This window comes from Corvus kubaryi, unplaced genomic scaffold, assembly GCF_017639235.1.
Source record: "Corvus kubaryi isolate FWS band 111438036 unplaced genomic scaffold, C.kubaryi_AGA036_p1.0 37199, whole genome shotgun sequence".
Lineage (NCBI taxonomy): Eukaryota > Metazoa > Chordata > Aves > Passeriformes > Corvidae > Corvus > Corvus kubaryi.
Genome location: NW_024581056.1, coordinates 713,025 through 728,233, shown reverse-complemented (window position 1 = coordinate 728,233; position 15,209 = coordinate 713,025). Strand labels below are relative to the sequence as shown.

Genomic DNA, 15,209 nt, shown 5'->3' with positions numbered 1-15,209 from the left:
GAAAAAACGACCTTCCATTAAGAATGTACTTTTTTTTCTTTTAAAACAAATTTAAAAGAGAAAACAAAACATTAGAACTTACATTCAATATCAAGGTACATGCTCTTTTGGTGCCCACCAATTCTACTTGCCGCTTCGCAGTCATATCTCCCTGAATCTGACAACTTCACATCTTTAATATGCAGTGACGATTTTCCATGCTGCCCTTTGACTTCTATACGGCCATCTGGGCTCTGTTTACATTGATTCAGGAAAAAAGAAGGTTTTATATATTTATATATCAGTGTAGAATTTATATATTAAACACTATTGATAAGAATGACTGAAAGCATCTCTTCACCTGTGGTGAAGTTATTACTGACAGCTAAGCAACTTCTAAATTTTCCAAATAAATGAAAAAAAAAATGTAGAAAAACATGTTCTCTTTCTAGGCAGTATAATCAAAGGAGTAAGTACATGCTTAAAGGAACATTGTCAAGGGAAACCACAAAACGTATAAAATTATGACTGCAATAGTGAACTGCATACTCAAAACTTCTTTATGATCTCACTCACTGTGTTATGATGGTGTGGTTAAGAAAAATGCATAGATACAACATTATATCTTAGATTACAGACAGCATTATCTGTGGTCCTCACAACCGCAGCTCTGAAACTGAATGGAAGTAATGCCTCAGACAATGAGCAAATCCCAGAAGCTCACAACTGTTAAAAAAACTTGAACCATAAATGCAACTAGAATTTCTGGATTTCAGTTCCTTTTCATTCCATGGAAAAGGGCAAGGGAGAAAAATGAATGCTACCTTCCAATTTTCTAGAATATAAATTTTATAAAAATCCTTATCCATAATGACTGTCCTTCCCTCTTCACTGTGCGTCCCCACAAAATTATTTGAATTTAAAGGGTATACAAATATTAAGGAAAACTAAATAAAGTAATTTAAAGAAAAAGTCCTCTTTTGATGCTTTAATTTTCATGAAGTATTATGCCTGAGGAAAAATAAGTTATTTTCTTCTGCTCTTTACTTATAGAATCATGCAATACCTTGGGTTGGAAGGAGCCTTAAAGCCCATCTCATTCCAACCCCTCCTGCCTGGGCAGGGACACCTTCCACTAGACCAGGTTGCTCAGAGGCCCATCCAACCTGGCCTTAAACACTTGCAGGGATGGGACAGCCACAACCTCTCTGGGCAACCTTTGGGAAATTTGTTGTACTTTGTTGTCTCACTTTTTTTCTGTTTAAGGGAAAAAATTCCACAAGTGGTTAAAAATACAGATATTAACCTACCTTCATTATAGTAAGGTAGAAAAGGGACGAAAACCCAGTAACTGTATCACTGCATGACACTAGACTTGAAGCAGATTTTTATGTTCATTCTATAGTACAAACACTCAAGTTTATTGCATTTTACACTAAATACTCACCAAGTGGCAGCTGATGTTTAAGTGGCTGAGCTTTTAGCTCAGTACAATTGTTCCTTGACTTAATACAGGAAGTGTGCACACAATTTAGATCTTAAAAATATTTGATGTAAAGCAGTCAAATGAAGCATGCTGTTTATCATGATTTCTACAGAAAGAAAAGTGCTCTGATCCTTTGTCAGAATCCAAATAGACTGAATTTTGTTTCCTGTGAAAATGACTCAGCATAGGTACATAAATGAAAGTTCTTGAATACTAACCCAGGAGCCAACATAAACCTCTTTGGACTAGTAAAAATCAGCAAATAAGTTATCATCTTTAATACTGAAAATTTTATTTCCAAATTATGCTTAAAAAAGGAAAATAAAAGTTATGATGTTTCTAGTAAATGTGTTACAGTAGTCAATGTCATGGCTTTTGGAAGGAATTCTTGGGATAATTAAAATGCAATTTCTTTAAAATAAAACAATAAGTTGTTTTCTAATGTCTGATACACAAAGAACTTGTTTACATATAAGTAAAACAAGTACTTTCTATGACATAGTTAATAACAGTTATAAGCATTTTCTTCCTTTTTTTTAAAATATTAAGCATGTAATACCATGGTCAAACTACATTATTCCTACCTAAAGCAGCAATTTAATTTCTGATTTTACCTTGATGACAAATATTTCCTTAAGTTACATTTAAAATTGTAAAACAACCTGTGGCAATGAATCATAGGTACTATAGTAAATACTTCATTAGTGATTCATTAGTTCAATACCAATCCCAAATACTTTAATTCACTAATATATATTTCACTATAAGTAATTCCATCTATCCCTAAGCACATACATGAGTACTAATAGATGTTATAAAACAAAGTAATAATAAAAAGAAGCACAAAGATCCTTAAATTAAATGGCTTTTAAAGTACTTTCTCAATCTCATTTTAGTTTATCTAATTATTTTCTAATACTGATGGAAAAAAATTAGTCTATACTCAGTATAATTTTCCTATGTTCTCACATTCTCTTAGTCGAATGCAGATGATGTAATATATCTTAGATTTATAGGTAGGACAAAACCCAAGCTAATAAATACTCTGAATGATAGGAGATTTTCACATATCATTTATTCTTATAATCAAATATATTGTAAGAAACATCGTAAGAGGGATTTACTAGGTTCAAAGTCCATAAATGAAACAACAATTGTAGGCAAGAAAATATCACTAGAATTATCATAAAAATATGCATTTACTAAAGATAATTTCTACATTTTTAAAGTTCTTGTGTTAAAATTGCTTACTAAATCAAACAAAATTTCTAAAATGTGTTCTGTTTCATTGCTTATATTGCATATTATACTGTCACTTCTTAATAAACAGTTTAAAAAGTCCTGTTCCCCAAGTCTATTCTGCAGATGGATAGGTGGACAAATCCATCTTTTTTTTTTTTTTTTAAAACATGGTGCAACACCTGATTAAAGCTATACTGATAGGCTGGCATTCCTGAAGACAGAAACACATGAAAGAAAACAAGAGTGTAAATACAGACCAAGAAAATTCCATTAACAAAGAAAGAACTAAATACGTAAATGAAAGGAAACGTTTTGATGCAGGCATCTCCACCTGTGAGAGGAATCCCAGAATATGCTGGTGATTACCACATGAAATCAAAAACTCTAGTTAGTATGGGGAAGTTTCAAAAGGACTTCAAAAACACTGGTGTAGCTGTGTTATATTCCTTTATAGTATAAGTCAGATAAGAGAGATCTGGGTAAATAATTCAAGGACATGTTGTGATGACACAAAAAATTACAATAACACTGCAGCACCAAAACATGAAGAGACACACATATAGGAGCACTACATCTGCCCAGTAATCCTCAGGAGAAATCCCCACCAGGAAAAAAGCTTTGGAGCTGCCTATGGGCCAAAACCAAAATAGAGACATAACCTCTATAAATTAACAGTGTCAGTAACTCTCAAGCTTTTCTGAAACAATAATGGACACATTATGAAACAATAATGGACACATTGGGATATTCTTTTTTTTTTTTTTCCCTTTCAAATGTTATAGCATGAGAGATGTAGAACCTGTATTTTATTTTACTGCTTAATATTAATAAAGAGCATAAAAGGGACAGAACAAACCCCTAGACAATCAGAATAATCTCTGTGGCCCAATATTCATGATTTGTGCTCATTCACTGAATTAGTCAGTATCTCTTACTACCATGGAGCATGAACAATCAAGCATGAACAATCATTGAGGTCTCAAAAGAATGAGGTTAAGACAGTTCCATACAGATTTACACATTCTTTAGAAAGAACAACTATGTTAACAGACACACTCTTAGACATTGGAAGAAGGACAAAGCCTTCAGAAGTTACATTTTCACATCATTTTAGAAATCCTAATAAAATCTTAAATAAAATATTTTTCATGGTTAATGTTAATTGGAGAATTTCATAGAAATCATAAATAGAAGTGGGGATTTTGAGGCTTTGGTGGTGGGGGTTTTTTTCCCCACAACTTCATCACCAGCATAAAGCTGAAATACAAGTGAAAGTCTTCAGCAGAGACTTTGAAAAATGTTTTACTTAGGTAAAGTCATTTTGTGATTTTATCCTCTTAAAAAGCATGTTCCCTAAATTAAGAAACAGAAAAGCCCTTTTATTTTGAATACTGATAGCAATCTAGTTCTCTGTTGCTGGTAATGAAAACTTTTCTACAAAGGTCTCCAAGTAAAACTATCCAAAATGACACCACATAAAAAGTAACTTCTGGGAAATAACAAAAAGGTGAAAATTTTCTGCACTTGCAATATTCTTACCTATGTAGTTAAACACAAATGACTCCTATGATAATCAAAAAATGAGAGATATTGCATAATTTGAGATTAGTGCTACACGTTCTGTAAAAGTAAATATATATTTTTGGTTTTGATAGAATTCTTGTCATACCATACGTGTCATTCTACTCCTTGACTTCTTCTGTCATGCTTTTCCTTCCTGAATGTCTCAGATAATTTGTAGTTCCACATGTGAATATTCCCAAAGGCGTGACCAGCTGATGCTGACCCGACTGGTCTAAACACAGCTTCAAAGTCAAGAACCAGAGCTCTCAAGGCAGTACCAGAACAATGATAACTGAATTTCAAGGGTTCCACATGCAGAGAGGATGGGGATGTGATGAGACAACATCCACAAGGAGACAAGGACAGCTTCTGGAACAGAATAAATTATTCAGGTACCATGGAGTGTTCAATCTGCAAAAGTCCACTGCCATTTTAGTAAAATCAGTGTAATTTTTCAGGAGGGGAGAGTTAGCTGATTACGATGCTCAGAAATTGTCGTTCGCTTACTAACTGTAGAAAGCTGCGCTTGGGCAGAGGTGGATGGTGTGGTTAGTGGATGAGTTTGATTTATCAGCCAATGCTCCAGCTCCCACTGAGGAAATGTAGAACCAAATGAGATGAAGTTGTAGGGCTGCCAAAATTTGCATTTTGAGTTGGCTGAAAACAAGAATGGAAGGTAAGAACAGTTGCAGAAATTGGTGACTCATTTGTAGCTGGATTTTAGTAATATTGCTTGGATGGTTAGAGCAGCTGACTTCCCTCCTAGAGTTTACCATTTGGCTGTCAAAGTACTCCTTCAACCCCTGAAGTCCAAGTACAAGACTGCAAGCAAAAAAATCCCTTCGTTTAAAATCTAGACAAGTTGAAATACCTTTATTTGTTTTTCTTCTAATGTTGAGAACTTACTCTTGAGCAAAGTGCCATCACTGTCCATAGTTAAAATGCTACAGGTCAGTTTTGCCTGTCATATTTACCAAATATGTCTTCTGACACCTTGTGTACTTGAGTATCATTTTGGATGTGCACTGCATATATTAACCACAGAAAAGATGAAGAGGTAGTGGCTTAGAATTGAGACCCTTTTTTTCTTTTGCAAAACATGGAGCAACATAGTAAAGAACAGTCACTGTAAGAATGTGTAACTTGAGTAAAAGCTGCAGGTATTTAAAATTTCCTGCAAAGGATCTGTTTCAGATGCACATGGTTGAAAATCCTCATATGGCAGGGGAGAAGGATTGAAAAAAAAAAAATCCTGGTTCTTCCTTCTTTGGATCAAATTGTTAAAAATTGCCAACTCATTATGTTGTCTTGGTCATGTTTCCAGTAAACATCACTGAATTTTCAAGGAGAAAACAAACACTAATTAACAGAATCATCTTTGGAATTTCACAAATAACAATTTTTTAGGAAGTTTTCTGATTTCATGTTGTGTTCGCATCCACATGAGATGTAACTTGAGGTCATATACTTCAGGATGATGCTTCTTATATGTGAAATTTAAGCAGATCTTAATTGCCCATGAAAATGTTTCTTGAAGCAGCATGAAAGATAAGAACTTCTGCAACCTGACATGCTGATACTAAATGATGATAAAATTCCAGAACTCTATTAAATGTACGTGACCAGCAATTCCTAGTCTGAAAATCTACCTTTGATGATGAGAGAAAGGGCTGTTAGTCACAACAGCCATCATCGTGTAGAAGCTGATGGAAGCTCCCTTCTGGATTATGGATGGTATATTCACAATATTTCCCATTCTCTTCAGGTAAATGTATTCTATCCATGCACCTGTTGGAGACAGCAGAAAATTCCAGAGTATTGCTATGTGCATATGCCTTAATGTCCAGTGAATCAGAATAATGCTACAGCAGTGTCTTGGACTTCAGTGACTTTTATAGGAGACCTTGTGATATTTTAAAACTTCAGCTTGTTAATTATATATGTCAGCATGCTGCAAATTCCTGAATTTCTAGGAATTTGTTTTTCCACAAAGATGAAATTATTGAAGCACCTATTGTTTGTAGATCTATAGTGTAGCACCAGGGAAGTCACAAGAAAACCTAATGTTGAAGAAAAAAATACTGTTGTTTTGAATTTCAGTTCAGCTGCAGACACACCAGTTACTTTTATAGAATTCAGATTGTAAATGGCAGCAGGTTCTATGCAGATTGTTAGCAGCATGATCAGTCTCAGGAAAAAACGTGTTCTTGAATGCTTCGCACAACTTTTATAAATTATGAACTGATATTTCATTCATTCATGCTGGAGTTTCTTTCAGACTTAAGTCATTATGCAAAGAGATGACACATGAAATCCTGACACCAAACACTTACTGAGACATGAAATGGAAAACTGAACTTCTTTCCTTAATTGGCTTTTACTCAAAAATGAATATGTAAGAAAAATATTTAAGAGAGAAAAAATGATGAGCAGCCATTCAAGATTAATTCTGCTAAAGATGCAAATCCTAGATGTAAATCACAAATCTTAATGATGCAAATCACAAGATATAAATGGTTGATGAGTTTTAAGGGCAAAAATATTAGCATCATATCAAATAAACTTGTAGAGTAGAACAAGCATTAGTGTTGGCCATGATAAATAACAATAGTAATCACAAATGAGCGTTCGTAAGTACAGAAGAAATACTACAGTTCGAATAATTACATAAGCACTTTGTAATGAGAAATCCTGTTTCCCTCATAAATACTGTATTTAGTGGCTTTATTCCTAAGGATTTTGCTGATCTGAATCTACTCCAACACTGCTATGATGCCATTAAAATATGTGACTCAAATGGATTCAGGCCAGCAAAATTCTCAGGAATTTTTAAGTACAATGTTCTCATTCAATACAGACCTCACATAAAACAGACACTAAAAACAGTGATTTTACTATACAACTGCATCTTAGTTTAAAGAATCCAATTTTATTGTAACTTGGGACTAGAGGTGGTAGTTCTGTAACTTTAGTGACCAGCAAGTGAGAACATGGCGAAAAAAGTAAAAAGGAAAGAAACCAAAGAAACCTGTGGCAGGACACACATGAAGACAAAGCATGTAAACTTACTGCATTACAAAATGAACAAAAATAACTTGAAGCTGACCCAAGGCAGGGTGAGGGTGAAGTGAGGGTGAACTGTCAATCCTTTTCTACTTTTTTTTTTTTTTTTTTTTGTGAAGAAAAGCAAGCACTGTCAGCTTGCCTCTGGTTTCTGGGTGATTATAAACAGGAAAGGAAAACTAAGAAGCTTTTGCATAACAATTTTAACTATAGTGTAATTTTTCCCCCTTTATTACTTAGATAATTAAATTATCTAAGTATATTAAATTAAATTAAATTTAATATTTAATTAAAATGTTCAAGTTATTATAACTGAACTAAGAATAATTGCTTGGTTTATTTTGTTTAAACTGATATTACTTGGACCAATAACAAATTCTTAAGATATATACAGATTATATACCCCTCCTACCCATGAAACTTTAAAATTACTACTACTGCAAGAATTTCAAACAGAGATTAATTCATGTATATATACATTAATTTCATTTTCACAGAATTCATATTCAAACCTTGACACAGTCTAGCTTTAGTTGCAGGGGGAACTGATGTAGTGAGGTATGCAGAAAAAAAAGGAAGAAAAGAGAAAAAAAAAAAAAAAGGTTGTTCAGTAACTGTATGCAACTTGAGATCCCTCACAGTTTACTGTAAAGTTGATGTATATTTTACTAAAATTATTATGGCTAGACAGCAAATAGGAAGTCTGTCTGGAAATTGGGATGAGGCAGAGACCTGCAGGGGTAAATGTAAGCAGCAAGGCTCCCTTAGGGGAAGGAAAGTCACAGAAGGCCAGAAAAAGACACAGCTTGAGTCACAAGGTGAAGGCAACTGTCAGCAGGACAGATCCTGACTTCACAGATCACAAAGTCTTTGCTCACAAACCCTGATAATTCTGGAGGGCTTTTTGCAACTGAAAAAACAAAAGGAAAATGTAGTAGCAAGCAAAATGGAGAAAGTGAGGTAACCTGGACATAACTGAAAGGGCATTTGTTTTCAAGTAATTTTATTTAATTGATGTCCTGAATGCAGTTCTCAGTTTCTCTATTTACATTTTTATATTTATAAATATGGCTATACATAAAAGCTTATGCTGGATATATCAGCTAAATTGTATGTTTGCTATTATGGAAAAATGTCATGCTACTAGGGTTTAAAATAGGTTGGGAAGGAGATGTTGCAACATGGCAGCACAAATACCCATATGTCATTCTCCTGGGGAAAGTCTCATTGAGAAACAAAATCTTTAAGTCAATCTATTGCTTATTTGCAATCAGCTGCCAGGATTCCTGACTCAGCTGTACACATTAGGAAACGGATTAATTATTATCAGAAGTTATGTACTAGTACATGGCTGAAGAAACAGATCTGTAGTAACACATTAACTGAAGAGACTATGTGGATAAATTAATGACAGCTGAAATATCAGTCATAGCTCTAGAATTCTGGTATGCAGGTAAATTGGGAGGAACGACTGGGACCTGGAAGAAACATAATCATTTTCTGGGTGAGGAAGAAAAGGAAAAGGAGGAGTGAGTCAAAAAACGTGAGAAACAGCCTTTTAACCAAGTAATATAACCCTGAGGACTTTAATGTTATGTATAAGCTACCAATAGGACATACTAAAGCATGTTAGATGATCATCTTGCAGTAAAGATTTCCACACGCTATTAATTCATTGAATTTTTTCATAAATGTCACAACTTCATTTGCACAAGCAGGAATTTATAGAAAGACAAAAAATCATCTTATTGCTAATAACATTATTTATGCAACACTTAGAAATTTTAATAGCACAGGTTGAGCCCATGCATAGATGGGAGTTCTTTTGACCATAAATCAAAACTCAGACCTATTGCCCATTTATGGGGTCCTAAGAAATACTGTTTGCTGAATTTTATAAGCTGTCAGTAAGGGATGGTGGAAAGAGTCTACACTTTTCCCAATGTACAGAAATAACACTTTAGATGAACTTTCACAGCCTCTTAACTAGCAAGACATTCACTGGTACATCATCATTGTCCTGTTGAAGTACCATAATTTCACTGTGTTTGAAATCTGAGAGCTGGTATTAGAAGCAAAAATAGTTTATGAGTAGATGCACATGGAGAGATTGCACAGTGAGAATGTGACAGAAAAATATGGGGTTTTTTATAAGCATACTAAGGACATTAATAAATTATCAAAAACTAATTCTTACACAGAGCTTAGATAAAAAAACAAACAAACAATGTATTGAAAAAGTTAAGTCAAAAGACTTAAATTCTCCTAGTATATACAGGTACGCAAACTGCCTTTCAGGTTAGGAAAACTGCAGACAGATTTTAATAGCATAAACCACATTTTTGCCAGCATTGCACTTCTGATTGTGCCATTGATTGTGCTCGCTCCCAATGTAGGCAGTATGCAGAAAATGCAACATTTCTTAAGTCTCTTGAGAAGGTCCTGCAGTACATCAGTGAATAATGACTCCAGCTGACTCCAGTCTACAAACTGTGGATGTATTACCTAGTGTAGCATCAGGTGCAGATTCTCTATTTCACCAGACAGGCTACAGCTATTAGGAAGTTCTTAAACCATTAGCAAATAACACAACTGATACTTAGGCTGAAGCTCATGAAACAACCATTTGTGTTGTAGAAGAAATGAATGAATATTCCAGTCCAAGCTTCACTGGTATTGTAGGAAATGTTAGTCCATAAAATGCTCCCTGATAATTTCACTCTTCTTTAGTGTAACACACCTAATATCATCATTGATAACTAAATGGAAAAACCCCCTAATATTGGAAGGGAAATAAATACCATTTCCAAGCCCTTATGGCTTTATTTCAGCCAGAAAAAGCAACACTGCAATCCACAGAAAGTACCCCAAAAATATCTATTTGTTGCATAGGTAGTACATAAGCAAATGGATTAAATGGAAAAACATTTTTGAATTTTAAATATAAATTAGATGCAAAAAAGAGTATCCATTTACAGAAGAGATAACAATTTTGGACTTAATTTAAGGTATCCCATTAAAGAACTGCTTAAATTAGTCATGTTCTTAAATTAATATCTTTCCCTAGGTTGTTTAAGCTTTTAATACAGAAGCGGTATTCAATTTTACATTTTCTTGCCCTTTTGTCTCCTTTAAATAATCAAGAACTTTGTCTCTGCTCACAGAAAGTGACCCTAAGGTTTTACTAAAAGGAAAAAGGTACAGAAATGAGAGAATTCTGAGCTAGTGTAATACCAATGCAGACAGCCATCCACACAACATGGATACATCTGTCTCTGTGTATGTACAGGCATTTGGGTCTACTCTGAGTAACAGATAATTTACCTTCTATCCCAAAAGAGGAGTAAGTCTGAAGGGCCCTCTGGTCATGTGGCTAACATTTAGTATTGAGTTGTCAATACAGCCAATACCTCAAAATAATTACTAGCTTAATTTTTGGCTTCATTTACATATCACTGCAGACATTGTTACCTAAAGGAGTGTGTGGAGCTCAGATGACTGATTGAGCTACCTGAGAACTTGGAAATACCCACACTGGCTCACAGCTTTCCTGCTTCCTCAGGTCACGCAGGAAAGCTGCTCTTTCTTTCTAACTGAATACAATCCTACTCCTCCAAAATCAATCTTCTTGCTCAAATACTGTCACCGCCCAAAACTGCACACTTTAGTTTTAGCTCCCTCTAGTTACTGAAGTGTTTGTCCCAACTCCATACTAGTTAGCTGAACATGCCGCAGAGACGATGAAGGAACACCAAAACGTATTCAGATTTCCATGAATCAGGTGGCTCCTGAAATTCTATTATTCAGTGCTCATATGTGGCCCTTTATCTGCTTATGTCACAGGGTATAAACCTCTATATTCTCAACAGCACTACTTACCTAACATTTAAGTGACCCTCTTGGTCAAGTTCATTTATTTACCTTCTTCCAGTCACAATATTCTTGCTCTCTAACTTCATAGTCTTAATATATGAAGCCAAATAAAATTCATTTGGGGCTAAAATCAAAATAGAAGAGAACTTTGATGCCTGATTGAATTGTTTGCAGAGTGTTTCAATTGCATAATCAAACACAATTGTGGCTGGCTACATAAATTGTTCTGGCTTGCAGGCCTGTGCCAATATTGCAACAACAAAAGTATTCTATGATATTGTAAGTAGAAGCTTTTCACACAATATGTAGGTGAAACAGGTTATAACAATTTTCTCCACTTCAGCAGAGAGATTGGCCTTGTACATTTTCCAGCTATTGAAAGGAGAGCTATTTACAAAGAGCAGGATTTGTATAGCTCAGAAAAATAAAGATATCTCCTGGAATCAATAAAAATACCCTAGATACATTTGTGTTTTCTGTGATTAATTTCAAATAAAGACATGATCCTTGATGAGCAAGAATTTAACAGGGCTCACATTGCTGTTTCAAAAGAAAGACAATATATTTCCTACACTGTAGGACTGCTTCTTTTTGTGCAGGGACAAACAACATAAACAAGAAGCAAAAAAAAAATCAGATTCTTTTTATTAACATTTGTAATAGCTGAAGTGAAGTTAATAGGCTTGAGAAAAAAATAGACTTGACCTTTCAAAGAAAAAGATTACCTTTGCCTATTTCCTGATCATGAAAACTATGAAAAACTCTACAAGCTCCAAATATTTATGATTTGCATGCCAATAGAAAGTGAATTCAAACTTGGAAAACAACTTAATTATTAGTCTCTGAATATTTGTTCTCGTAATACTGAACTCTGCAATATTTAGAAACAATGTAATAGGAAATTTCACAGGAAGCACCAGGTTATTATTGCAATGGGAGAAAGCAGAATTCAAACTGTTTCTGAAGTGTTCACTATAAAATTAAAAAATCACAGAGTGGGTTTTCTTTGGGGGTACAAGGAGAATAGTATAAGGTGTTTAAGAGACATTCATTGAATCTGTATTAAACAGAGTACAAAGTACAGTAAAAAACAGAGTATAAAATCCTATCTTAAATCCAACACACAAGTTGCAACTGGAACATCTCTGTATTGCTTCCTTTCATTCATTTTATGTGTTTAGATCGTAAATTCCTCAGGGTATGCAGCATATGCCTCTTTGGACACATGCTGCATACCATGGAGCTGCTGTCTCGTATCAAGCTCCATCTGTTATTGTAATTTGTATTCTAAAACAGGGCTTGAAATGGTAATTACCAACAGTGTTGATCAGCATTCATATTTCTGCTAGAATTAGATATGATGAAAGTGGGGCATTAAATCTGCCCTCACACTTCTGCAGTATACATAGGAACCAGCGACAATTTTGTATCAGCAGTCAGGATGTGTTGTCCTTCAGGGATATGTGTAGAGATGTATGTGCATGTCCAAAATCCATTTCATAACTGATTATGCCAAATCAAATCCAATCACTGTCTTTCCTTCTGTTCTAGAAAAAGCAACCCTTCTCCTGCCTCCTCTTTTTACTGGGAAAAGGGCCAGGCCTGCTGGATGCACAGTGGTCTGCGGGAATGTGCCATTTCAAATCCCAGCTGAAAGAGGCACAGCAAGGTTGGCACATCAGTGCAAGGACAGGCAGTGCTGGGGAGTCAGGGACTGGAAGGACAGAGGCAGAATACATGAACCAAGCAGAGAGCTTTATCTTGACACTGAAACAGCAGAGGAAGCTGTGGCCTTGGATTAAGCCTCCATTTCCATTTTTAAACCTCTAGTGGTGAGACGGACACCTTCCAGCACACATTGCCATTCATTTACTCAGCCTTACCCACCCCCATGTATTTATGGGCTATACAGCCACAGAAGGATTACAGAGGTCATCTAAAACTTTTCATTTAACTTTCAAGAGAAGTCAGAGGAAAGGGAAAGACCCCTTTATTTCAAATTCTCAGTGAAAGAGAGACCACACACTGTGTGGTAGATTGTTCTAAGAGCTAAATGATAAAAGGAGAGAGGAAAAGGCTTCTTTGCTTCTGGTTTGAACTCACTTGGCTTCAACTTTCAAATACACACATCTGAGGTACTGAAAATCCTTTATCAAAGCTGTATTTTCCAAAGAGATAATTATAGTGCTCATACTCATTAATATTATCCTCCTTAAGCCCAGCTGGGTTACTTCTTTGATCTATGACTTTGGTGCACATTTTCCATTCTTTTGGACACAATAATTTCAAAACTCAGGAAAGCCTATGTCCCAGTTATAAGATCTATCATTGGAAAGAAAACATTTTGAATCCATGCAGGCTCAGAATGATCTCACATTCATCAGTCTTCCTTACTCACATGAGGTATGTTTACATTTTAGCAAAATAAGAAGCATTTGATTGAGGAGCTACATGCTACAATTAATAAAAGTCAAATTAAAAAAATAAGAACAGCACTTTCTGTGTTCTTTTGATGATCATCATGTTAATATTATCACTTGAGCAGTTCTTCCATCTTCTGTGGAAAAAAATAATCCCCTAAAGATACTGTTAATTCAACAGAAATGATTAATAAGGTGCAGTCTATATCAAAAAAACTGGCCCAAAAATTCAAAATATGAATTCCTTGAATAAAGATAATCATTTTTATGTTTATGCATAATTTATGTTGTTGCATGATGGGGTGTTACTTTAAAAGTTGTCACATATAAGGAATATTTTCAATTTAAGACTATGTTCTATGTTGCTCCCCCTCAATTTTTTCAATTCACCTTTTCCTTCTCTTTCTGTGTGCAAAACACTGCTGTATTATTTAACAATTAGTCAATAATTGTTAAAAACTGCCAGTTTTGTTCCCTATTCACCTAATTTGGTAGGAGAGCACAAGCCAAGCCTTTGGCAGCCCAGAGCAGGAGGACCATGGGGTAAATGTAGCAGCATATTTTATAGCTCAAGAACATATTCAGTATTTCAGAACATTTATTCAAGATTCAGCAAAAACTCTCCCATGAGCAACACACAGTTCTTTCTTTGGCAAGAACAAAGGAAACCACATAACTGTATTTATTCTCATTCTTTTTATCTTTCACACAGAGTCTGTCAGCACACCAGTAGGAAGCGAATATAGATTTTCGTTTGGTTGTCAGTATTACTGAGTTGAACCACAGTTCAGAGAGTACTCCAGCAACATGTCTGGACAGTTTAACCACCTGCAGCTGGAATTAAGAACATAAGACTGTCTTATATAAGCAATGGATAGATTTCAGGTTTCAACTGCACCAACATTTTTGAGCTTCTTTCTGCTATTTTGTCTCATTTTCAATATCTCATCTAGAAAGTTATTTTGGGAACATTTCAAACATAAGTGAGTGGCTAACATTTGTAACCTTTGAACAAAGCGTAGTCTTTGCGAGTCAGAAAGATGACCTTTAACTTGAAATATTTAAGGAAGAGAGAACCTGCTTTGTCTTAATGCAAAACTATTAGAAAAAAAATAATATATAAATACTGCTATATTGCTCCAAAGTGGAAATCACAGAACAGGAGAATGGTAGACAGAGCTTCACATAAACTGCCTCAGTTCCAGGAAAGGTCAAGTCAGAGACTAGACCAGACCAGACATTCTCCTTTAAAACACAAATAGTGAAAGTACATAGTTCCTTAATATACAGCAATTCCCTATAAACTAAGTGATGTACTATGTATCTAACTCCCTTTGTGGCATGATTGCTATATAGGTTTTCACCTGTGCGTGTTCTTTAAGCAACAACTATGAATATGCAAGAATAAGGTATTTTCCTACATAATTATCTGGAATAAAAATTATGAATTAGTTATCAAGAAAGATGGTATCTCTTGCTTTAACCACTACAGAGAAATTCTGTAGTCTGTGTCAGGAAATTAAGAGGAAAACACTTGCTCAAATATTAAAATAATTATTAAAATGGGAAGTAGAAGAACTCTG

The 15,209-nt window shown here is 34.8% G+C and overlaps 1 protein-coding gene across 2 annotated transcripts in view; it reads right to left on the bottom strand.

The window, feature by feature from the left end:
• NCAM2 (neural cell adhesion molecule 2) overlaps window positions 1-15,209 on the bottom strand; it is a 281,727-nt gene that overhangs the window by 95,857 nt on the left and 170,661 nt on the right. For both annotated transcript variants that reach the window (XM_042022335.1, XM_042022337.1), the window contains exon 9: window positions 83-233. In XM_042022335.1, coding sequence (XP_041878269.1) covers window positions 83-233 — 151 coding nt within the window. The remainder of the gene's footprint in view (window positions 1-82; window positions 234-15,209) is intronic.